At 43.7% G+C, this 27,128-nt stretch overlaps 1 protein-coding gene across 8 annotated transcripts in view; it reads right to left on the bottom strand.

The window, feature by feature from the left end:
* SPATA13 (spermatogenesis associated 13) overlaps positions 1-27,128 on the bottom strand; it is a 351,835-nt gene that overhangs the window by 73,132 nt on the left and 251,575 nt on the right. For 6 of the 8 annotated variants that reach the window (XM_087436294.1, XM_087436291.1, XM_087436296.1 and 3 more), the window contains one exon: positions 1,789-3,513. The exons of 1 other annotated variant lie outside the window; for it this stretch is intronic. In XM_087436294.1, the coding sequence (XP_087292420.1) occupies positions 1,789-3,513 (1,725 nt within the window). Of the gene's footprint in view, positions 1-1,788; positions 3,514-19,255; positions 19,320-27,128 lie in introns of those variants that run through there. One more of the 8 variants, XM_087436297.1, reaches the window with a different exon arrangement.

Raw genomic sequence — 27,128 nt, 5'->3', positions numbered from 1 at the left:
GGGCAAAACCATCATTATACTTTTCTTTTGACATATACTTTAAAAAAACAAGAGGAAGGTTGATGTATTATATCAGAATATTGAGGAAATGAATGCAACTTAAAAATGTGATGTCTTGGGGCTGGCCTGGTGGCATCGTGGTTAAGTTTGCACATTCCGCTTGGGCGGCCCAGGGTTTGCTGGCTTGGATCCTGGGCACAGACCTATGCGCCACTCATCAAGCCATGCTGAGGTGGCATCCCACACAGAGCATCTAGAAAGATGTACAACTATGACATACAACCATGTATTGGGGCTTTCGGGAGAAAAAAAGGAAAAAAGGGAGGAAGATTGGCAATGGATTTTAGCTCAGGGCCCCTCTTCCTCAAAAAAAAAAAAATACTTCCCTTTTAAAAAAAATGTGATGTCTTGAGGCAAATTTGTAGAATTATCAACATGGGTGCACTTTTAATAATTTGTGTCCTTCTGCTTTCTATCTTTCATGATCCCTTGTGGACAGAAATTAAATTATACATAACCAAGAATAGCAAACATACATGAAACCTACATAATGGTCAAAATTAACCTGGGAAGTAACTAAGAAACTAATTCTTGCATATGTTCACTTAATATGCACAGAGGAATAAAATATTTTAATCATTTTTTTCACTAATTTTATTAAAATAAAATCCCCACCTCTAACATAAAGAGCCCTCTAGACCTATGCAAATCTGTTTTCCTTGGTCGGTTCCCAAACCATCAGCGGGGCAGGTTGGGGTATTTGGTGGAAGCAATTAAGCTTCATTTCAACATCCAGGAAGGAGTGAAGCCTAGACTGGTTCAGGCCTTGGCCAATTAAACAAATGAGAGCCGGCAGAATTGGAACTTCTTCCCAAGGCTGGCAACTAGTCCTGTGTCCTTACAGCTGTTCCACAAGGCTTCTTTGGAAATACGCAAATGAGAAAACGGTCACCAATATAGAAGACCTCTGGAAAACAGACCGGCCTTGAGGTCTCCATACACACCTAGATCCACAAACAGTTCATTGCTCTGGCCGTTCAGGGATCCTAGAGGATGATTTACATCTCCTCAAGACAACCTGCAATAGGTTTCACTTTCTAAGTCTCTCTTACAGCAAAGGTCAAAAATGGACAGTCCAGAGGCTGTCCTGGCTTCTGAATTGACAAAAGTTGCTGTGTAAATAGCAAATATTCATCTGTAGGCATTAAGACAAAATCAAGGTCCTCTCCAGGGATCAGTGGGAAGGAACAGCCGCTGGGGGATTATTCTCTATGGTAAGCACCAATTTATACCTGTAAAATAGTCTAGGAATATATGCGAAGAATAATTTGAATATATACACATGGATGCGCTGCCTCATCTTTCAGCTCTGTAAGGCAGTGTTACTGAATGCATTTATGAAGTGAAAATTATACGCTAAAGTTGTGTGGATGCTTGACAGGATATGAAAAGAACATTGCTCTTGTAGCCTTAACAGTTATTGATTCAATTCATGAGATACTTATGTTCTACTCTAAAAATAAGTACAATAACTGTCATAAAAATTATTTTGAAGCATCATCGCTCAGGGGTTGACAGGTATCAAACTGCATGTTGCTAATTCATTCCTAGGAAATAAAACAGACTTAGAAATGTAATGGTCTCAACACAAAAAAATCTCATGTAAATGTACTCTGTTGGAAAGGATATGGAAACAGTTTAAAATACAAAGAGAAAGAACGTAATGGGTAACGCGAATGTTTCACACAGCACCAGGTCACTGACAGGAGGTCCCCGCTCTGCCCTTACCTCCTCCTCCTTTTCTTCTGGACCTGCGGTCCCAGCACGGCTCAGCTGAGGGAGGCTACCGGCACTGCGGTCCTCACTGCTTTTGTCACACGCGGCTGGCACCGAAACCTGGAAGAACAGAGGACCTTGCTCCTTCTGAGCAGGACCCTCTCCCCTTTCTTCACTGTCCACTGAACTCAGGGACAGCGCACTGCGATTGTTCGGACACTTGGCATTTCCTGCGCCTGGGCTCTGAGGGCTAGGGGGCTTGGGGGTGGTGGGCCGTAGAGGAGTGAGAGGCTGCTCGGGTACGAATGTCAACCGGCTGCCAAGCGGTGGTTCATCGGAGTCTTTGCTCCACCCTTCCTGGGCAATGGAGCTCGGCGAGGGGCTGCCAGCACCGGGGCCGACACTTTCCGACGTCCGGGAGCCTTGGGCTTCAGGAGGAAACACGGCATTCTCCACGTCCACGTGGGGACCCTGGGCAGGGGCGGCGCCCCGCCTGCGCTCGCGCTCGGCGCTGGAGGACTCGCGGCGGGAGTAGTCGTCGTGCAGCCTGCTGCGCGGCCGCAGGCGCGGGTCAGCCTCGCCGGCCCACGGCGCCTCGCCCCTGCGGCTCTCCCTGCTCCAGGCCGCGTCCGGGGCCGTGCCCACAAGGCGCAGGACTCGGTCCCAGTCCTTGGCCTTGATGGGACTCTTCCAGCGTTTCGTCCTTCTCTCTGACCCACCGCGCTTTTCGGAGTCAGCAGAGGAGCTGCTTAGCGTCCTTTGGGGTGCTTGCTTTTCAGGCGCCACCCTGAGGTCCACGAGATTAGAGGTGGACTTCCGTTTGAAGGAGCTTTTCTTCAGAAAGTTGAGGTTGTCCGTGCTCTTGCTTCTCCTATAGACGATGCTGTTATTCTCAGAGTCTTTCACTAGAATCTCACACATCGTGGGCTCCCGGGTGACTGGGGACAGGGGCCGGACGTGTGCCCCCTGCTGCTGCTCCGCGTCCAGGAGGCTGATGCGGCCCAGGCCGTAGGCGCGGCGGATGCTGCGGGACCGGTGGGTGCTCCTCTGGAAGGCGTCGTCGGCCTCCTCGGGGTCGGAGCAGTCCGACGCGGCCCCCGGCCCCGGCTTGTGGGCGGCGCTCGCCTGTCCCGAGGAAGGGCACCTGCTCGCTTGGATTCCGACTGCAGCACCGTTTGCGATGGCTTTTCCCAGGTCACGTTCTGAGGCATCTTCCTTTGCCGCCTCTGACCCCTCTCGGTTCTGAATTCCTTGAAGGACTGAAGACTTCAATTTTTTAAAAGATCCCATTTTCCGAAAGGAGGCAAGGGCGTTCCAAGTGGAGGAACTTCCCATCAGGACCATGGAGCGGGGCCTTTCGGGGTTGGCGCCCGTCCTCCTCCGACTCACGGAGAAGAGGCGCACGAGCTTGGCAGGGCTGAGTCTGGCCTCCTGGGCTTCCGCATCGCTGCTGCGGCTGCTGCTGCAGCCCCCATTCTGATACGCTGGGTAAGTCACCATTTTGGGGTCTTTAGGATCAGAGACCGAAGAGGGGACTGCAGCAACTCGCCCATGGCCGTTCTGGGCTGTTGTCATGTTCTCAGGGCTGGGAGCCCGATGCCACAGGGCAGGGGTGTTTAGACCCACGTGCGCATCTGTGTCCCCCGGCCCCACATGCAGCCCTTCACCTCCGAGGCCGCCACGGGCCTGGCTGTCACACGTGCTGTGCCCATCAGGCTCCTCGGTTGTCCCCAACGCCTGCAGCAGAAGACAAAGCAGGGATTTAGCCATTTGCCCCCACAGAAGAGCCTCTACAAGCAGGGGCTAGTTATTTTGTTTAAGAATTGCTAATAGAAAAAAAAAAGCATGCCCCATGACAGGGCTGATCAAATAAAAACTATTTTAAGTGAAGTTAAAAATTGACCTTTTTCTCTAATTCATTTCACAACAAATTAAAGGAGGGAATACAAATATACATTCCTTAAAAAAAAAAGATGATTATTGGTTGTGCATTCATAGTAAACTCTTGAGTCCACTGAAGCTTAAGTAAAACTTTTGAAAACCTGCTGGAATGAAAAAGCAAAGGCATCATTCAAGACTGTGTCTTCTCTTTATTTGAAACAAGAGAATTTTAATTACCAAATACAAAGGAAAAAAAAAAAAAAACCCACACCCAACCAACAACTATTTCAAAATGTATCACAATGAAATGTCAGCCTAAGCTAAATTTAGCACAGCTAATAGGCAAACTGAGTGCTTAGCATAAGCAAGAACTTGTACAAGGAGTTATGATGGAGACCAAGATGCTCTGGGCTGCTTATTGTCTACAAAATACCCCAAAACTCTAATGAGACAGCTGCAAAGTGCTACAGAGACACGGCATGAGGTCGGACTTTGTGAATGAAACGACATTACTGAGGGGCGTCTGTCAACAGGATTCTAACGGCCAGGGAATGGGGAGAGACGAGGATGATACTGGAGTACTAGAAATTCAGACACGAAAATTAAAATTAAACAAATACCACACCTTCCTCCTTCCTCCCACATGCCCTGAAGCCCACCACACACCTGTGTCCATGCTCTTTCTCCCAAGTGAAAATGTTGCTCTCCTTAACCTTTCCCAAGGGCCAGCTTAAATGTCACAGCCCCCCTGTTCTCAATACATGATTAGTGAATGAAGGAAGGGAGGAAGGATTGTGGTGATAACCATAAAAGGCTACCATTTATTAAGTGCTTACTACATGTCAGGCCCCCGTTCTAAGTCCTATAAAAACACATGCCACTGAGTACTCATACAAAACTACAAGGTCAATAGAATGACTTCATTTTATAGATAATTAAATGGGCACTTGGACAGGGTAGGTAACTTGTCTGGGGGTCTGCCCCCTCTGAAGCCTATGCTCTTCTCCACTGCTTCACACTAACGAACGAGGAGAGAGGCAGAGCTGGCACAGGAACCCAGGCCTCTGACTCCAAGTTCATGACACAACCTGACTGAGGTAAAATCCCAGAAATCCTCCCGAGGCCAGTCAAGGCCATTACCTCCAAAAGCAATATTAAAGGCAGAAGAGGAGGAGAAGGAGAGAGTTATATCAAGACCTTGAGGTTAGGTCCCAATTTAGCTCAGCCCTCTCAAGCGCAGAAGAAAATGTGACCTCATGCAAAGAGGTCTCATCTGATTCTACTCTCCAAATTCTCTGATGGTTCATTTTTATTTTCCCTTACATCATCACTAAGTAGGGATTCCCATGGAGAGTCAGAGTTAAAGGATTGATTCCATCTGGGACCAGGGAGGCTACATAGAGTTAGACACCCTGGGGCCTTTCTGACGTCCAATCACCCAATTCCATTAATCAGAAGATTAATGAGGCTACCACATGCCCTCTGTATTTTAATGTTCTAATAGAGAAATTAGGGGAACTGAGAGCTGTGGGTTGCATGTCAATGAGCCACATAAGCAGAATCTTGAATTGTCCCAGCCCTGAAGCTGGATGTGAAATCTATAACCAGTTGCAAAATGAGTCCAATATTCAGTATCACCTGTCCACCCTCAACTACTCTGAGAGGGACAGGGGATAGTGATTGTTTCAGCTTCTCACATTTTTGAAACGAAGCAGATAGTTTATCAAACAGTCAAGTCTAGTCATAGGCACCAACTGACTGCATATTATGTAATAATAATCCTCTTGTTGTGACCTGCACTGGATACAAAAGAGCAGGCGTGATCTGGACAAAGACAGCTTACCGACACCACAACTAGAGGGCACTATAAGACCTTTTATAACCAAGGATGGAGCAGTCAAGCTGATCCTAAGGGCTCAAGGAGTACAGGGAAGTGCTTGATTTAATGTTGAGTAGTTTGAGAATGTTCTATGGAAGACATGGGGCCAGGCCTAGGTTCTAAACTTAGTACTGTCACATTAATCTTGAGTAAAGTCATTTCAGTAATCTGTGCTTTAGTGCCATCTATAAAATAAGAGGTGCTGACATTTATGAATATATCAACCAACCAATCAGTTCATGAGCCTCTGCAGGGGACAAGGGTCTGTGTAGGCCCCATGATGAATTCAAGGTAGTGACAAGGTCATGGCCCATTCTAGATGGGAAACTGGCATGAGCAAAGGAAGAGTCAGGCACATAAGTATGATTGCAAGGCAGTAAATTAGGGTGACCACCTGCCCCAGTTGGCCCAGGGGTGAGGTGTTTTCCAGGATGTGGACTCTTAAGGCTGGAACTGGAGAAGGTCTTGGCAAACTGGGAAGACTGGTCACCCTACACTAGGTAGAACAATATAGTTGGAAGGATGGCTCAGTGTAATGTAGTAGTAGAAATTAAGGTGAAAACAGGTTTAGAAAAGCCTACCTCCCCCTTAGTCTCACACTTTGAGGCCATCTGCAGGTATTACCTTTGGGAATTCCTTCCTGATCCCCTAAAATGAATTGAACCCCTTACGTGAGTTACAGGCATTTCACCAAATTGCTTTACCAATATTATAATGATAGGTTTATATGGCTGCCTTCAGAACAAGACTGAATTATTTGTGAGTATGAACTGTGTGCTTCACACACACAGATTTTTTAAGTTTATCTTGAGGTGAAATTGTACCAGTTATCTGCCTTGTCAATATCTGTACCAAGGTAACAATTCATCTTTATATACTACCATTATTTTTCCAATGTGCAGATGTTTAAATTTTTACAACACTAAAAAGTCTAAGTATTTACTTAAAACTTTTCTAAGTTTTAGGATAGAGATCCAGTAAAATATATGCAGAAAATCTGAGTTTCTAATTGGGGCAACATGCTTTTAAAAGACCACTGACTTTCTATTTCCTTCACACAGCTGAACAACGTGATTGTTGTGTGCTGCTTGGAATGAAACTGAAAATCACGGAAAAAAGCTTTTCCTGGAATTTCCGAGAAACATACCAAGTTGCATTATTTAGAACTAATACTTTGACCTCTATTAACTAACAAGGGTTGCAATTCAATCAGTGGTTTTGTAGCAAGTCTTGTAATTGTGGGAGCTCTGCCAGGGATATTTATGAACAGAACTACAAGAAAGAATTTTAGAGGGAATATTGTGCAATCCATTGTCTACAAGCTGGATTCTGTGGTGTATGAACTTTAGAATAGAACACTCCTTTTTAGTCATAATGAGAACTCTCTGAAAACTATGACCAGTAATTTTTAGATAAGAACTTATACTTGATTTTGAAATTCAGGAATATATACCAGGTTAAATGTACAAACAAGAAGGTTTTTGTAATACATTCGCGTAAATTATAGAAGATGTGACACTGGAAGAAAACATATTGAAATCTAAAATGTTAAAGGAGTGAAAGTATAGATCATTGAATCACAGCACTGTAGAATATTGCCTTAGGGAGCATCTTACCCCTAACTGTAAAGATTAGGACACGGGGGACGGGTGGGTCTGAGAGACTTACCCATCCTTGAGCACTGCCACCTACTGGCTAGAACCTGGGGGTCATCCTAGACCTCTTCCTTTCCTTCCAGGTCTCACCGGTCACCAAGTCTAAGAGATTCTGCATATCTCGACAACCCTTGCTCAGTGTAGCTGCCACGGCCTTTTTTCCAGCTATATAGTACCTTCCACCAGGACGACTGCATTAGCTTCCTGACAAGTCTCCTCTCTTCTGGTCTGACTCACCTCCAACCTAGCCACATGTCCTTCCCAAAGTGCAAATGGAGTCGTGTCACTTCATATAGTGTCACTGGCTGCGTTTGGACCTCGAGAAGATGTTGAATCTCAGCCGAGCACACAGCACCTTTCGCTCCAGCCAATACTGAACTACTTATAGTGCCCCTTTCTCACACAGCTGTGCTTTTGGGTACTCCCTTGCTTGCTCTCAGAGTCGTCCTCTGGCCGTTTTTGTCTCTTTGTATTGCAGGGAACCACAATTCCCAGCATCCTGTGACAAATGGCTTCTGGCCAGTGGGAAATGATGCATGTAGGGGGACAGGGTGTTCCTCTCTGTTGGGGCTCCTGTGGCACTTCCAGAAGCTGCTGGGTCTCCTCTTTGGCTCCAGCTCCTGCTGGGCAGCTCCCCACTCCTGGGTCCCAGCTCCTGGCTGGTGGCACCAGCGCCTGGCTCAAGCAGTACTACCCCTTCCCTTACCCCTCTAGCCTAGGAGGGTAGCATCCTCCTGCTATGGTTCATCTGAGTTCTTCACCGTCTTCTCTTTTGTTTCTCAACTGTGTAAAAATAATCCCTATATTAGATTCTCTTTGTCTGAAATACCTGGAGATGCTTCTCTTTTTCTGACTGATAAATATGTGCTTTGCCTAATTAAATTTCATTAATTCAAATCAACTGTTCCCTAGAGGAATGCTCCTTTGTATCCAATTCAGATGCCCTTTCTCTGTGGGCTCTGTTTTAGCACTTACCACACCACTCTCTAATTCTGGGCTCTCTGTCTGCTTTCTCCACTAAACTCTGAAAAGGTTGAAAGTTCTCTGAAGGCAGAAACCAGGTCTTATTATTATTATTTTTTTTTGCGAGGAAGATTAGCCCTGAGCTAACATCCGTTGCCAATCCTCCTCTTTTTGCTGAGGAAGATTGGCCCTGGGCTAACATCCGTGCCCGTCTTCCTCCACTTTATATGGGACGCCGCCACAGCATGGCTTGATAAGCGGTGTGTAGGTCCACGCCCGGGATCTGAACCCATGAACCCTAGGCCACCGAAGTGAAGCACGTGAACCTAACCACTACGCCACTGGGCTGGCGGCAGAAACCAGGTCTTATTTAACTCTGTATTCTTAGCATTCAGTCAGTTACTGACTGAATGAATAAAGATAATGCCACTTCTTTTGCAAACCTCGGGTGTGTCAACGTACAATTTGGGGCCTGATAATTCTCACTGTGAGGGCTGCCCGATGCATTGTAGGATGTAGCAGCATCCCCAGCCATCACTTAAAAATGATGCTATTAGGAAAAAGAAATATAAAATATACAGAAAGCTCTAAAAACCATGAAAGTGCCATCAATTATTTTCAGAGTGGTTTCTTTACAACTATTGAAATTTATCATTTTCAGTCATAAAACAGTGTTCTATTTATTGTTTGATGGTACTGATAATTTTAAAAATGGTAGTATTGTTAGCAGCTAAAGTTTCCCGTGGTAGAAAGCTCAATTTAATGACTGTTTATGTTCCATTATTTTAATAGTTGTATCTAATTTTGTAGATATTTTTTATATATTCAGTGAAAAAGAAAATTTAATAACATAGGAAAGTAAATACTGACATGTTAATAGTTATACTCAATTGCTCACTTTTAACTATCAATATAGATATTTCATTTTAAAAGGTAATCAATTTATCTACCAAAGTTTAGTAATTTGAGTACTCAGATTACACAAATTATATATCTGAGTTAATACGACAATTAAGAATTTTATAAATAAATGTTTCATAACACTTAAAATATGGCTTTTAATATTAATGTTCAAATGTAGATATTTATAAGACACTTTGATCCATCTGTCTCAATATTAATCAGCAAGATTTGAATAAAAAATGTTCAAAGAAGGTCCTAAAGTACCTGTGATTATTAGGAAAGTGATTTTCTACTATAAAATTATATTTTCCCTTTATTTTTTTAAATTATTTATTGTTTTGGTTTTTTTTGTGAGGAAGATAGGCCCTGAGCTAACATGTATTGCCAATCTTCCTCTTTTTGCTTGAGGAAGATTGTCACCAAGCTAACATCTGTGCCAACCTTCCTCCATTTTTTCTATGTGGGACACTGCCACAGCGTGGCTTGATAAGCGGTGCATAGGTCCGCCCCTCAGATCCGAACCTGTGAACCTCGGGCCGCCAAAGCAGAGCATGCGAACTTAACCACTATGCCACCGGGCTGGCCCCATATTTTCTCTTTAAAACATAAAATATTTCTTCTATAAATGTATCTTGGAAATACTTAATGCAAGCCTTACCTTAATATTTTCCCTACTCTTAGTTCAAGAAACTATTTTAACTTTATAAAATGTAAAACAAAAGTGAATTGGCATATAAATTAAACTGGTAAAGCTCTTTATAAATCTTTTTTTTTTTTTTTGTGAGGAAGATCAGCCCTGAGCTAACATCCACGCTAATCCTCCTCTTTTTGCTGAGGAAGACCGGCTCTGAGCTAACATCTATTGCCGATCCTCCTTTTTTTTGTTCTCCCCAAGCCCCAGTAGATAGTTGTATGTCATAGTTTCACATCCTTCTAGTTGCTGTATGTGGGACGTGGTCTCAGCACGGCCAGAGAAGTGGTGCGTTGGTGCGCGCCCGGGATCCGAACCCAGGCCGCCAGTAGCGGAGCACGTGCACTTAACTGCTAAGCCCCAGGGCTGGCCCTCTTTATAAATCTTTTTAACCAGGAAATTAAAGGGCTGGCCCCGTGGCTTAGCCGTTAAGTGCGTGCGCTCCGCTGCTGGCGGCCCGGGTTCGGATCCCGGGCGCGCACCGACGCACCGCTTCTCCGGCCATGCTGAGGCCGCGTCCCACATACAGCAACTAGAAGGATGTGCAGCTATGACATACAACTATCTACTGGGGCTTTGGGGGAAAAAATAAATAAATAAAATTAAAAAAAAATTAACCAGGAAATTAAAGTTAAATGCATTCATACTTAGGTTGAGAATAAGATTCTCTATTTCACACCAAATACTGTCATATTAACCTAACTCAGATATACAGTCATGCGTTGCTTAACAATGGGGACACGTTCTGAGAAATGCATCATTAGGTGATTTCATGGCTGTGTGAACATCATAGAGTGTACTTAGACAAATCTGGATGGTGTAGCCTACTATACACCTAAGCTATATGGTACTAATCTTATGGGACCACTATCAGATACACAGTCCGTTGTTGACTGAAACATCATTACACGGCCCATGACTGTATATATTTTGTGTAATCCAAGTACTCAAGTTATTAAACTTCTATTATTAAGTCAAGATGGCTGTGAAAAAAATTACAGATGTGTAGCTAAAAGACATTTAGATAAATATTAATATTCGAAATATCTGACATCAGTAAATGCTTTACTTTATTGCAATTACACAGAATTTCATTTTGAGTAAATTACAGTTTGGAGATTAATAGAAAGAAAGCCCCACGGTGATAAGTCTTTCTTATTTGCTGAACTTGCCCATTTTATTTTCTCCCTTTCTCTTCCTGTTAGGTCCTTTCATTCTATTATTCATTTCAATATCCAGAACCTTGCTGAAATCAAGACTCTGACCAGAAGATGGAAATTCTAGCACCCCACATTTTATGAACAGATTGTATTATAAAGGGTTACTTACGGGCAATCCATTTCCCTATGGACATCAAACTTCTGTCCATCAAACTATATTTAACTGATAATATAGCTACCATTGAATTTAACCATAATTTATATTTCCATAGGAAAATGCATCTAAGATTCAACTGTGGGTTCTAGTTCCTTTCCCCACTCTCCTGTCCTTAATACAAGACACTCCTCCTCTCCTTTCCAATCACAACGTGCACACTTCAGTCAAAGGAAGAAGGTCTCTCACCCATGGATTTAGCATCCTTAGGGTCTCTTCTGTTGAAGGATGGGGGAGGATGCTTCAAAAGAGCCAGAGTTCTGGCTTCATTTAAACATCCAATCATTTAAGTTAAGCATTTAAAAATAGAAAGTGTATATAAAAACATAACCGTGGATGAGACTGAATCTTTGGGAAAGGTGTCAATTTCATAAAAGCATGTGATTGTCTTGGCTTGCCTTATCTGGGTTACTAGGCTAACCCACATTCCTGTGGGGGAGAATGAGGTTTCCCAATGGGGACAGATGTTTGCTTTGCCAAATCTGTGGGGCGGTAGGGATGGAGAAAATGAGGATTTGCAAAGGCAGACCTTAGACTAAAGAAAGGAAAATCTTCCTTTGGTCTCTAAAGCTGGGGGTCAGTCAGGTCTAGCAAGACATGCTAGGGTAGGTGTGGGTCTGTGCAACAGCCAACACGGTCCTCTACACTGTACTCCCTGCCATTCCCCAGCGCTCAGGGAAGTTCCAGCCTCTGAACCTCCTCTTCCTCCACTGCCACTTGAAACCTTGGGGCTGAAAGAGCCTTGGAACACTCCAGGAGTCACTGCCAGTTCAAGGTCTGAAGATGGCTTCTGTCTTGATCTCCTACACCTCACCCCCTGGTCCACCGTCTCTCTCATGGTAATAGGATCGCAGCAGCAACCACCACAGTTAACAGTTGGGACTACCTAATGCCCACAACGAAGGCCGAAAGTGATGTCACCCCAGAAACTACCTCCCCTGCACTTACCATTGAGAGCCTAGCAAGTTTTCCAGATGGATGGCCCTAATCTTGAAGGCACTCTGAAGGTCACTGGAGCAAAGACAATGTTTCTGCTTGCTACAGGCAGATTTGGCAGAACCTGGAGCCATGCATTACTGGCTCACAGTCTAAGACACTTGATGCAGGCTGCACAGAAAACCCCCTCGAAGGATCAGCGCAGCTTGCATATCCAGCATTTGGTTAACCATACCTAACAACTGTTTATAAGAGTAGATATTTGTGTTGTGTTTTCCCGTATTTATTTTAGTGCTCAAGTTTTTTGCATAAAATATGTTTCTAAGCATAAAAACCCAATTTATAATACCGCATTTGAGGAAACAAGATCAACTTCTGACTCAGTTTCCATCCAGGAACCAACTAGGTCTTAATTTAGGGGTGTCATAACCGCCCATTCTGCCATCACTAAGGATAGAGGTCCAGAAAATGCCCTTTCCCTGCTCTGTTCAATTGGGTATCCCAAATTCTCAAATTTGTTTTCATATTAAAGCAGTTGCTAAAATGCCTTATACTGTCTAATTTAAACTGTCTTCTTCTAACTGAACTGACATTTGAATTTTATTTCCCTGCAAGCTCTTCTTGCCTCTTGGCATGAACATCTTCCTTTAGGTGACACACTGGACAGTAATGTGGGATGACATCACCACTGAACAAAGCCAGGGTGACCAAGCTATTATTCCTGAGCAGAGGTCCCCTAACTCACGTCTCCACCCGTGGGACTGCACAGCCCGGCCTGACAGGAGCTCATCTGCGGCCACTTTGTTCGGGGAGAAGGCTATTATGATGAACCCATCCTCAGGAGACATCACTTATATGAGGCATGAAGAAGTGATCCGGAGGACTACAGACATTGTGCTCGAAATAAAGATTTCCTGCTGCTAATTAGGAAGCCACATTCTCACGCTCTCCCATGACTCAGAAAAGCAAGCTGGCCCCAACTACAAGGAAAACCTGAAAGGGGCAGAAGAGAAGAATCCTAATGAGGAAAATTTATGGTGGAGAAAAATGTCACATGTTCCTCAGGCTCTCACTGTCAGTGCCAATTTCTCTGCGTATACTTGTTCTTTAAAAGGGGACGCATTGGCAACTCGGGAGGGCTCCTTAGCGGCTTCTCTGGAGTTTTACCATTCTTTCTACCCACAAAGATTTGTGGCCAGCTTTTGTGGGATCACATGACCTGCCCCACCATCACTTGGTTTATTTGTTTAGGGCACTTGCTATGAGGAAGGGCACAGTTCTTGGTGCTGTGCACACAAAGGTCTCCTTGCAACAGTAATCAATGCACCATTCCTATGGATAGAGCCACTAGTGGCACCTGTCATTATCTACTCTCCCTACTCATCCATTACCTGCTGGTGGGGCAATGAGTGTAAAAGACAAGCCATGCTAAACAGCTTTATCCCTTAGAAACTCTAAACCCCTCCAAACACACCCCCAGGAGCATGCTCCTTCCCTCTCATTTTCGGTTCTGACTTTCTTTCCAGTCATGTCTGTCATCACTAACCTGTGGGCCCTCACAGCCCATCAACCTGGCCCTAACCTCCAACACGGTGCCTATCGGGGAGACCTGGCCATCAGTGCGGCCACGTTATTATTTCCTCAGCTTCATTCACCTGACGTGATGGTTCCGGGCTCTCACAACTCAGAAGCTTTGGATACCTAATGGAACATGACAGGAGCGTGGATCAGACTCAGGAACACCCTGGCATCATATCCCACTGACATGGCTCCTTTGACACAGAACTTAACAATGTTTTAAATATGTCAGATGCTTGGCAGGGGCCTGAAACGAAACAAATACCATATTCTGTCTTTTGTGGAAAGTTCAAAATCAGTTCAGTTTAGGTGATAAAAAAAAGAAAAAAAAAAAACCAAAAGAATAACAAAGACTCGATATCTTGAACCTAAAATAAGAGAATGGAGCACTGTGCAAGATGAGACAGAGCTTATGTTCTGTGAGGCAACAGCACATTGAAGGTTGAGTCTCCAGGCAATTAAGTACACCTGAAATTTTTACAATGTCATAAACCAATGTTACTGCAATAAACAAAAAATTAACAAAAAAAAAAAAAAAGGAAGGAAAGAGATTCGCCTTCTGCGAGAGCAGTTACAAAGAGCCCAACGACCACCAGACAAGACCAGGGGAGCGTCCCTCGCAGTAAGCAAGGCTCAAAGAGTTACAGCTCACGGCAGGTTAGGTGAAGGAGGAAGGGCACCGGCTGAGGCTCAGGATTCCTGGACTTGTGTTCTTACTCTGCCTTTCACTAGCTCTGGGAACTGCGGCCGGTCACATCCCATCCTTGACCTCAGATTTCTCAGTGTGACTCTACCATTTCTTTGAGGGTATTTTACAGGGTTGTTATGAGAAGCAAATACATCGTAAAGAAAATATTCTCAATGAAATATCAAGTATGCTCATAGCATGACACCTTTCTTTGTAAAGCATAAATTTTATATTTATAGGTTAATAGGAAATGGAATTTTACTTAAAAATTTCTGGATCAAAAAGAAGTGAAATACTCTGTTAGAAATTCAATGGATTTAAGATTATATAAGCAACTGGACTTTCACAAAAATGACACATCCCATGCAGCTTGTAGGGGTGCAGAAAAGGCACCCACATCACAGGTCACTGCTTTGCGATTCACAAATGGAAGCACGTTCTCCTCCCTATAGCCATCCTGCCAGTTCAAAGGTCATTGCCAGATGGAAATTAAGTACGGCTAGGCACAGTAAGGAACCAGCAAAGGAATATCTGAATGTAGATGTGGGGGAATGTGGCCACTTTTCCCAAAGAATGCCTCTGAAACCAAATATATATTAAATGCCATTGTTTCATTTTTAAATTAGCTCTATCTTTTCTCTATGCATCTCCACGGACAATATATGCCTTTTCTTTTCAGCCCTGTGAGATATAAATAACAGATGTCTCAGAATTTTGACAAGTAGTATTCTCTCTCTCTCTCTTTTTTTTTTTTGTGAGGAAGATCAGCCCTGAGCTAACATCCATGCCAATCCTCTTTTTGCTGAGGAAGACCGACCCTAAGCTAACATCCATTGCCAATCCTCCTCCTTTTTTTCCCTGTTTCTCCCCAAAGCCCCAGTAGATAGTCGTATGTCATAGTTGCACATCGTTCTAGTTGCTCTACGTGGGACGCCACCTCAGCATGGCCTGACAAGCAGTGCGTTGGTGTGCGCCCGGGATCCGAACCCGGGCCGCCAGTGGCAGAGCCCGCGCACTTAACTGCTAAGCCATGAGGCCAGCCCCAACAAGTAGTATTCTAAAAGTCAGTTGTTCAGAATTTAACATATTTCCCTGTAAGATTCTATTATCTGCCCAATCCCACTTAATCCATAATGTAAATAAACTAATAGTAAGTAATGATTGCAATATTAATAGTTATAGTTAGTAATATATTAAAATAAATTAACAATAGTAATTAATAAAAAGATGAACCTGATTTCTCTGGCTTGGGGGCTCATATGGCAGAAGAGGGAAAAGGAGAGGAAAAAGAGTCTTGTCTTCTCTTTCCAGTATGAGAAAGACACTTTCCCATATTTGGAAAGACATGCACTTGGCCTTGACATCCTCAGATCTTCCTCTCTTTATACTCAACCTCTTTGAGGGGCTCTCAGCCTCCCTATCACCCTCTCCCCCTCCACACTGTTCCACTATGAAAGAGGTTACTTCTGCCTCGTGGCCACCTTCCTCCAATATCTCACTCCAGGAACGTCCGTGATGCTGTGGAGATAGGGCACAGCCCCAGCGCAGCGTGAAGAAACACACCTGCTGTCACCTCCTCTACCGTAGCGTCTACTGCAGAAGAAGAGCAACCCTGCTATGGAGGCAGAAAACTCGAAGCCAGCCTGCCAGCCACACCGCTATGTTCATAGCCTCTCTCTCCATCCTGAGCTTGTCTTGTTTGCCTGTTGTTCATTGTTCTCCCCGATGGCACTGATTTTAGGGCTCAGGGACAGGAGTGGTGTAGCAGAGCAGTTACCTCTACGAAAGCAAGGCTTGTGAGTCTGAGCCTCCCCGTCCACCAAACAAAGCCTGCCTTTCATTTTTTTCAAGATCTGGCAAAGTAGCCACTCAAGTGTGTGTTTCAGTATGACCAAGTTAACTACATTCAAATTTCATTTAAAAAACTACCCTGTGGGCCAGTCCTGGTGGCCCAGTGGTTAAGTTCGGCATGCTCCACTTTGGTGGCCCAGGTTCGGTTCCCGCGTGTGGACCTACACCGTTGGTTGGTGGCCATGCTGTGGCAGCAGCCCATGTACAAAATAGAGGAGGATTTACAACGGATGTTAGCTCAGGACGAACCTTCCTCAAGCAAAAAGAGGAAGACTGGTGATGGATGTTAGCTCAGGGCAAATCTTCCTCAGCAAAAAAAAGACCAAACAAAAAAAACTGTTCTGCTTCATGCCCTCCTTGCAAAAAAAAAAAAAAAAAAAAAATCTGCCCAAGTCTGCTGGTTCATTTCTTTTCTAATTATAATTTCAGAACTACAATGATATGGCAATCAACTCTATAGGTCCCAATAGTCCCTCCTAAACCAACTGTTCTGACGCAAGAGTCTGGCGGTTTGGCAATAATCACGGCCTCAGTTGCCTCTGGGGTGGTTACATAAGCAGTTCAGGACACGTGGAGGTAAGATCACCTGCAAAGTCAACTGAGACTCTCATCATCTGAGTGAACGTCAACTACAAAGAAACATGGATGGCTTCAATTTAAATGAAGTTCCTGTGGCTTGTTTTGAAAGTTCATCTTTTAACAAGAAAGAACCTCATATAAGGCATCGTTTGTTCATTCATTCATTCGACAAACATTTCCTTGATTCCTCCTGTCTCGCTGATGTTGGGGTAGACACTAGGAGTAGTGTGGTGAACAGCAAACATGGTCTCAGCCATCACAGACCTTTAGCCAACTGGGGAAAGATACATAATTACACAAGCAATTGTAATGAAGTCCGCATTGTTATGATATCTGACCTGGCCTCCTTCAGGAAGTGACATTAGCGCTAGGACTTGAGAGATGATGGAAGGTGACGGGTACCAAGAGCCTGGGGTGGAGACCTGGCTGAAGGACAGTGCGCAGGGAGAGACTAGGGCCTTGAAAGCCATGTTAAGGACTTTGGGGTTTATTCTAAGGATCACGGGAACCTTCAGCATCAGGGGACCTACGCAAGTCCCAAGGCAGCAAGACCAGAGGCAATTATGAGGCTAAGAGAACTGCCATTGGAAGACAACAGTGGCCTGGACTTGCATGGTGGCTGTGAGATGAGGAGGGGTGATGGAGATAGAATCAAGATGGCCCAGTGACTGACTGAAGGTGTGGGATGAGGGAGAGGAGATAGATAGAAGAGACGGGTGTGACTCCAGGTGAGAGGCTGGGTCTAATGGTGATGCCTTTACTGAACTACCCAGGCCTGGAGGGGAGCAGATTGGGAGGGAAGATGAGGAGTTCCAAGTTAAATATACTGACTTTGCATCATGCAAGTGAAGACGTCCAGGAGGCAGCTACAGATTACCCTGTGCTTGGAGTCGGCAAGAGAGGTCTGTGCTCCAGACACAGATCAGAGGCTATCCTGGCACTTTGGAAAGTGATTAACACTAGAGGGGCCAGGCCAGTGCAAAGGCCTGAGAAGCATCTCTTAAGTAACAGCTAGAGGCGAGTGGCCTGGAAGAGGGACCAAGGAGGAAACAGCCCAATAGGGTGGATTTATTATAAAGACTAGGGATTCACGTCTCTCATACCTATTATTCAGGACGGTTCCCGGAGCTCCAAGAACATGGATGCTGATGTTGTCACCTCACGACAAAGGTCCTCTTTTTACTTATTCAATAACCTTTGGCAAGAACTGTCTTTTCATCTTTAATTCCCTCACCTAACACCGTAAGTGTGACTAGTTTCAACAAGAACACTGATCTTTTAAAATTAAAAATTAAATGAAGTTCAAGTCATACCTCTGTCCACCTCAGACAATTGAAAACATAACTGGGGCTTAAAGAGAAACAGGAATGGGTCTTTTAAAATGCTCATTGCTGATATTACTGTGATTACATTGCATTTTCAAGTGGAATTCCTAAAATGGCTTGTCCTAAGTCTTGTTCTTGGCCACCTAAGTTGGTGGTTAGCGACACTCCTCGCCGCATTGCTGTTCTAACGGGTCCATGCCACACACTGAGAGCTCACCAACACCGCGTGAGGCCCAAGAGGCCACGTTCAACATGGGCCTGTGCTGCAGATTATAATCTTGTCCAGAAAATAACAAAATATAATTAGAGATTCCTATTTTCTAGGAATTTTGTGTTTTCTACGTAATTTTGTAAAACTTTAGGTTAAAAAAAAAACAAAACTTATATCCAATCTTCAACAGTGGAGTGAACATTTATCTCTTGAGACTTCCACTTGACTTCAAATTAAACCAAGCACACTAATTTCTGAGGAAGCTGAAGCTCTTAACTTTCTTTTTCTTTCTTTTGACACTTAGAAACAACCTTTTTCAGATGCTAATTAAAACTACTTAACAAATGAAATGGTTAGGTATTTCTTTTGGCCTAGGGCTCTGTAAAAGGCTGACTGAGACACCAGGGCTCAGGAACTGAGAAAGTTTGGGGACCCTCTGGACCCTATTTGCAGCTAACGATCAATCTGGAAAGTGCTCACCCCTACCAGGCCCTTCATGACTGACTAGGAGTAAAAGCCAGTGTGAACCACCATCCAGATGGGAAGGCAAAATGGCTCTCTAAGAATTTGGGCTCTATTGATATTCCCTACCTGGAATTCTAGTAGCACTGGGACATTATGAAATTATGCTCTTCGCTTCAACTTCCTAGGGCACATTCTATATTTTATTTCAAGGTAGTATAATCTGGAATTGGAACTGCTCCACATCTATAACCAACAGGACTGTGGAGCACGTGGTACTCATCCTGATTGGCAACCGAACCTCCTATTACAAGTAATCACTGGAATAAAGCTGCTTCCTCCCTATTCCCTCACTCTTCTGGGAGACCACAACGTCCTTGATTCTAAACACATTCAGCAACTCTGTGCCTCCTCTGACATTAATTGCCTTCCTCCAGCTTGCTGACAAAGGAATGCAGTCTCCGAACTGTTGGCAGCTGATAAGAACAAGGTCCATCACTTACCAGCTGAAGGCTCTTCAACAGCTCCCACCGGGCAGTGCTGCTCAGACTTTCCTCTAAATCACTCCTGATGATAATAACAATTGATGAGAGAGAGAGCGAGACAGTCTATATGCCGGGTATTCTCAACAGTCACACCCACACCCTATTATCACACCCATTTCACAGATGCAAAATCTGAGCTTGAGCCCTAAGAGCACAGAAAGGGATGGAGCCAGCACCTGAGCTCTTAGCCCACTGCAGCTGCCTCTCCCTGGGGGCTCAGGAGAGCCAGTTCACACCCTCAGGAAAGGCTGAGGTGGCAGGTTACTGAACGCAGGAAATGTAAAGTTTTACGATTTATCTTTACAAGTCACGCAAATTTTGCATTCTTTTCCTAAGATTTGTTTTCATAAAAAAATGCGTGCCACCTCACATTTACAAGGGTGGTTATTATCCAAAATACATAAGTGTTGGGGAGGATGTGAAGAAATTAGAATCCTTGTGCACTGCTGGTAGGGATGTAAAATGGTGCAGCTGTTATGGAAAACAGTATGGCTGTTCCTCAAAAAGTTAAACATTGGATTACTATAGGACCCAGCAATTCTACTTGTAGGGATAGACCCAAAAGAACTGAAAGCTGGCTCTTGAAGAGATATTTGTACACCCACGTTCATAGTAACATTATTCACAGTAGCCAAAAGATAGAAGCAACCCAAATGACCATCAACTGATGAATGGATAAACAAAACGTGGTATATACATATACGGGAATATTATTCAGCCTTAAGAAGGAAGGAGATTCTGCAATATGCTACAACATGGATTAACTTTGAGGACATTATGCTAAAGGAAATAAGCCAGTCACAAAAGGTCAAATACTGTATGATTCCAGTTATATGAGGTACTTAGAGTAGTCAAATTCTTTATAGAGACAGAAAGGAGAATGGTGGTTGCCAGGGGTTTGAGGGGTGGAGGAGGAAAGGGGAGTTAGTGTTTAATGGGTACAGAGTCTCAGTTTGGAAAGATGGAAAAGTTCTGGAGATGGACAGTGGTGATGAATGCACAACAATGTGAATACTGTGCACTTAATGCCACTGAGCTGTATACCTAAAAATGGTTAAAATGCTAAATTTTATGATATGTATATTTTACTGCATTATTAAAAAAAAAGCTCCAGGGGCCGGCCTGGTGGCATAGTGGTTAAGTTCACGCACCCTGCTTCAGTGGCCTGGGGTTCGCAGGTTCGGATCCCGGGTGCAGACCTACACACTGCTCATCAAGCCATGCTGTGGAGGCATCCCACACAAAACAGAAGAAGACTCGCATGGATGTTAGCTCAGGGCCAATCTTCCTCGCCAAAAAACAAACAAACAAACAAATAAACCTCCAGCTAAAAAAAACAAAACTATGCTTTTAAATTTACCAGTTAACTTACTTAAAATTTTCCAAAATATATTTGCTTCAGGAAGATTCACAATTATTGTATAGTTTCAAATATTCCTGAGCACAAATGTTCCTCAGATTTTTCATCTGCACAGTTGGAATAACAGTACCAGAGACCCTGGAGGATTGTGGTAAGGATTTAATAATATTATTCATGCGACCATGTCTGATACATAACAGGCACTCTGGTTAGCTCCCGTCTGTTATTCCATACAAGGCCCTCTGCGACCCGCCTCCTGCCACTGTCACCTAGGAGATTCAGTTCAGGAAGCGAAATTTCCCTGATGGCTTCCAAAGTGACAAGGCCTGTGCTAAACCACAATGCGGTGCCAGGCTGCACCGAACACACACCTACTGTGTAAAGTCACATGTGTGTGTAACTGAAGCACCCCCACTAGACAGAGACTCGAACAGAGGCCATAGCCATAGCGTGTGTATGTGTGTGTGTATATATATATATATATATATATATATATATATATAGCGTGTATATATAGAGAGAGCACAATGCCTGGCACCAAGAGCCTCTCAATAAATACTTGAAGAAACATTCAGGGCCTCTCTGTAAACATCAGGTCTGAAAGTCTACAAAGTATACTTATCCATCTGCCAAAGAGACTACCAAATTCTTCTCATCAATTACTTGTACATTATAATATCAAAAAAGGAGTCTTTCCAGCTTCTTTTCATGCATATCTACCAAGAAAAAGGAGAAATAAGTCTGAGACTTGGAGGGCCCACTGGATTTAAGCCGCAGAAAATACCCAAGCCCAATTCTTGCCTCCAGGAATCAGCCATGAAATGAAGGGAGGGCCTCACATAACTGAAGTCATGCTCTCCCAATACACAGGCGGTCGTCCATCTACATGTAACATACACAGAGGCCCACACCCACGTCTAATCCTGAATAGCGATACTGAAAGAAACAATGTGAGGGCCACAGGAGTTCTGTCCTTTCTCTTGATTTGACACCTGACTAGCAGTCACCAAAACAGACTTTATGATATGAAGCTGGTGTCTTTGAGACTTCTTCGTGTGGAATTTAGAGAAGAGAAATGGGAAAAGTTGAAGCGCTATATTATGAGTATTTCTTTCTTTTCTGTTACTTGATGATTACCCAGGCACTAATGTACATCCACTACAGAATGGTCCCTTATACTCTGGAAAGAGGCAACTCCAAGTATCTGTTCTTCAGAAAGCTTCACATAATAAAAATCACAGCATAATTCTAGCAGCTATTTACCACTTCCCAAGTTAGGGTTTTACTGTCTCCTTATCAACTACTCTAGCACCAAATTGGACAAGCACGTGGAATGCTCCACCTTTATACCATTCTTTATTTCACAAAATAAGTGGTGCTCATAACATTATTCTGATCTCCTGTGAGTGCTTTGCTCCCTTTGCTGAGTGAAAATTTCTTATCTCAAATAATAAGAAATGTACAAAGAGATGAAGAACAAAAGAAAAAAGCCTGCCTAATGAGAGAGTTGTCACTTTCTTCTACCTATGTCTTCTGAACAGGAATATTGGGTCTATTATCTATTATTTTGCAAGATTCTTCCTCCTACTCCCTTCAGGTATTAAACTTCAATTTTAATTTTCTTTCCCAATTTGCACACACACAAGAAGTCACTGGAGCATTCTAATATTGTTCCTCAAAGTACAGGTGAAGCTAAAAAATAGAGGCTTAAGTCTTTGACTGGGGCTAGTACTGGGTTCTATGAGCTGTGCTGGCTGGTGCCCTGCCCAGTCCTGGTGCAGGTGAGAAAGCACTCATGCAGACACTTGTCCCCCAGGCTAGTCTCAAGAATGTGTTGTTCTATGTGGGACCAAAGGCCCTTTATGATCATGGGCAAAATATTTCCAGCTGCTGGGCTGCCTATTCAGTGCGGCTCTGCAGCTTTACAATCAAAAGACGGCTTGGGGCCCAGTCACAGGAAGATCAGACTCTTCTACACAGTGAGATCATCAACGTCCTTCTGAAATTAAATCCAAGAAGAATTAAAAAACAAACTCACAAATGCATAACAAAATGATATCCTTACCTATTATCTTTTAAAACTCAGCTCTATCAAAGAATACAAGAGACAAGCATTATCCAGTCACTTACTTTAATTGTATAAAAATGAACATTGCTACAACACGGAAAAACCTCAAAAGCTAAGTGAAACCTTAAAAGGCTGAGTGAAATCAGATGTCCAGAAAGGGCAAATCTAGACAGAAGGTAGACAGTGGTGGCCAGGGGAGGAGACAGCAGTGACTATAAATGGCCATGAGGCCATTTGGGGGGATGATAGAAATGTTCCAAAATTAGATTATAGTGATGGTTGCACAGCTTTGTGAGTTTACTAAAAATTACTGAATTGTACAACTGAAGTGAGAGAATTGTATGGTATGTAGACTATATCAATAAAGCTCTTAAAAGTACAAAATAAAAAATATTAATCATAACTGCCTTATGAATAGTTTAATAAACATTCTGAAGAGGATTTAGACAACAGGTCACATAATTCAAGGTAAAGCATGCCTTTAACTGTAAGTATCAAGGTAATGCATTTCGGTCAAAAGAGCCACAATACATTTCCCAAATCCCCACCTCAGAAAAATCTGGAACGTACCCCACAACTTTTCTATCTTCATCACCAACAACCTCAGAAAAAGTCTTCTCTCTTGGTGGTTTTCTATCACTCTTTTTAGGGGCTTTAAAACGAGCATCTTGATGTCTTAGTGGTATTGCCTGCGTGGACTTCAGCTTCCCTCCGGGCACGACCCTAAATTACACGGTAGAGAAGACCTTGTTCCTGTGACTATCGGTCAGAGCCACCAAGAGAGGCCTTTCACAGCAAAGCCATCAGGAGCCCTCTAACAAATGATCTTCGGGACATACCCCGATTCAAAGGGTCCAGAGGTTTCTCAGGGCCGGTGAGTTCTCCACGTGCACCCTTCCTGGTCAGACAGAACAGCAAGTCTCACCCACCGCAGTGGGAGGCACTGGCCGTGTGAGCTACGATCGGAGCACCAGGGCCATGACAGGGGCTGTGTGGTGAGGGCTACCCCGCAGGTCTGATCGTCGCTGTTAGTGTTTCAAGCTGATTCTGTCACCCAGCCAGCTGAGCACATAGATACATTCATCTCCGTCTGCCACTTGGCAGTCCTTCCCTTCTAGCTCCGCACGCAGTACTGGCTACAGGTGGAAAAACCGGTCACGCACCCTGAGCAGCAGGTGCCCTGGGTTCCACCAGTAGCCCCAGCGGAACACCTCCCACCTTCCCTCGGCCTGACCGCAGCCCGCTGGCAGCTCTTCCACCTCCAGCTGTACTTTTTGCTGCTCCTGGTTTTGTTTTACATTTAAAAATAGGTAATCCCTATCGCCATGCTGGCGGCTCCAACCAGTCCTTGCATTTCAAGCCTCTTTATTCACCCTATGGCCACCCTTCTCCTCCTCCTTTCTTCCTCTCTCATGCGTCTCCTCCTCTTGGGGGACCATTACATCTGACTTCTAAATGTCACTCATCCTCCTTTTCCTGTTTCTAGCAGTCAGTTTTCTTCACAGATTTTTGAGTGTTAGAAATGATAAGGGCTTTTATTCAATGTCTCATTTTACAAATGAGGACCTGAGAGACCAAAACTAAACAGCTGAAGTGTTTATAGCAGCTTTATTCGTAATTGCGAAAACTTGAAAGCAACCAAAATGCCCTTCAGTAGGTGAATGGATAAACAAACTGTGGTACATCCAGACAACGAAATATTATTCAGCAATAAAAAGAAACGAGTTTATCAAGCTATGAAAGAAAAAAATATGGACAAACCTTAAAAGCATAACGCTAAGTGAAAGAAACCAATTTGAAAAGGCTACGTACTACATGATTCCAACTATATGACATCCTGGAAAGGGCAAAACCATGGAAACAGTAAAAATATCAGTGGGTGCCAGGGGTGAAGGGGGAGGGAGGGATGAAAAGAGGAGCACAGAGGAGTTTTAGGGCAGTGAAACTATTCTGTATGATGCTGTAATGGGGATACGTGTCCTTACACATTTGTCCAAACCCATAGGACATACAACACCAAGAGTGAACCCTAAGGTAAACTGTGGACTTTAGTTAATAACAGTGTATCAACACTGGCTCCTCAGCTGTAACATGCCACACTGACCTAAGATGTCAATAACCGGGGAAACTATGCAGGGGAGAGGGGTATAAGGGAACTCCGTACTTTCCAAACAATTTTTCTGTAAACCTGAAACTGCTCTAAAAATAAAGTACATTAATTTAAAACATAAATAAAGAGCTGCTGAGGAGTGGCACCGTCAGAACAGCGAGGCAGACCTGCTGCTCGAGAGCTTTGTACACATCACAGAGGGTCCCTGCTCATCTAGATAAGCGCCCAGAAACTCACCCCTTATGTTAATAGTCATGATAACCTGACGAAGGGAAAGGAAAAGCCAACACCATCACAACTTCAAGAGTCAAAAACACTCCAATCAAATTCCTAACTCTGTGTGTGACCTTGAGCAGCTGACTTTTTTTTGTGTGTGAGGAGATCAGCCCTGAGCTAACATCCATGCCAATCCTCCTCTTTTTGCTGAGGAAGACCGGCTCTCAGCTAACATCTATTGCCAGTCCTCCTCCTTTTTTTTTCCCCTAAAGCCCCAGTAGATAGTTGTATGTCGTAGTTGCACATCCTTCTAGTCGCTGTATCTGGGACGCGGCCTCAGCATGGCCGGACAAGCGATGCGTCGGTGCGCGCCCGGGATCCGAACCCGGGCCACCAGTAGCGGAACGCGCACACTTAACCGCTAAGCCACGGGCTCGCCCAAGCAGCTGACTTTAAAATTCACATGAAAGAACAAGGGCTCGGGATACCCTGTGAGGGGACAGAGGTGAGACATGCCCTGCAACCTCAAGATTAAAGCTTGATTATTACGTGAAATTGAGCATCTTAACTGCAGAAGTCGAGGAGTTTGTTTCTTTAAACTTGAAGTGACTCAGATTTTTATGACCCAAAAGTGACCAGAGAGTCACGGGACCTCTTCGGTTTTCATGGCAGGCAGGGGAAGAACTAATCACAGAGCTAATTTAAGGAGACCCTGGGGAGCAAAAAATAAAGCTGCTTTATATTCATGTTCCCTACGTTATGCTTATTCAACTAGACATATAGAGAAAAATATTGTTTAGGAATACTTTTATATGTGAAAAACCAATAAAGAAAAGTCAACGAGTGATAATCCCAAAATTCAGAAAGATGGTTACCTCCTGGGAGGGGTTGGCAGAGCTTGAGGACAAGGAAGGACATTCACAGATGTTGGTGGCATTTTATATTTCAGGTTGGGTAGTGCATATATGTTATTTGTTAATCTTTGAACTTACACATATGTTACAAATATTCTTTGTATAAATTAAATATTTAACAGAAGTTTTCTGAAAGATAGACAAGTGTTAGAAGGATGGGTCAGAAAATACTAATATAAATAACATACAATAGGGCTAAGTAAGTGTGCCAATCATTTGGCATCAGATAGACCTGCATGCAAACTGACTGCACCACTCAGCAGCCATATAACTGAACAAGTTACTCCTCTGAGCTTCAGTTCCCACATATGAAAAAAGGAGGAATAATAATAGCATTCTTCAAGATGCTGGGTTAAACAGGATAATGCCTACTGAAGAGCTCAGCAGGAGTCTGGCAAAGAGAATAACAGCTCTCATTTGTTGATCACTGACCATGTGCCAGGAGCCATGAGAAGTACCTTACAGGCACAATCACACCGAATTATCTCAAGGTCACAGAGTAATAAGCAAAGGAGATAGGATTTGATCCCATAGACAGTCTGGTCCCAGCGCTAGGCTCTTAACCACCGTGCTATTCTTTCTCTCTGATAAAACTTATATATTATTATTAATGGTGCTGTTTATTATCATCAATATTCATGGCTAAGGTTTAAAAAACTAGGTTAAAAGTTACCTATCCATGACTAAGATGGAAATACTTGACACAAAAGCAATTTACTTCAAAAAGAACCCAAAGATGTAGTGAACCAGATGGCGCATGTGATCAGACATTGCCGTGCAGCTAACAGAAATTCCAAGACACTCTTAGTCCACACAAACAACAGGAGCAGAGCTCACACCAAAAGAGGAACAATCCTTCCCATCCCTCCCTAAACCCACACCCTGGAGTAATTTATCCAGTTCTAAGCACCACATCTTAAAAAAAAAAAAAAAACACAGATAAACTGCAGATTGGGTTACTCAGCTTGAAAAAGACAACTTGCAGGGAGGATATCACAGTGCGTTTCCTATGGAGGAAGGAGCACATATTTATTGAGATGCGCAGATTCTGGTAGAATCAGTGCATAGAATGAGGCTGTTTTTCACTCTGGAACAGAGAACTCATGAACAATCAAAGAAACATAACATGCCATCTAGCAAGGTTCAGCTTTCTGCCTGAGGAG

The sequence above is a fragment of the Ceratotherium simum genome, chromosome 10, assembly GCF_057802395.1.
Source record: "Ceratotherium simum simum isolate JZ-2026a chromosome 10, ASM5780239v1, whole genome shotgun sequence".
Classification (NCBI taxonomy): Eukaryota; Metazoa; Chordata; class Mammalia; order Perissodactyla; family Rhinocerotidae; genus Ceratotherium; species Ceratotherium simum.
This window is presented reverse-complemented; position numbering and strand designations above follow the sequence as displayed.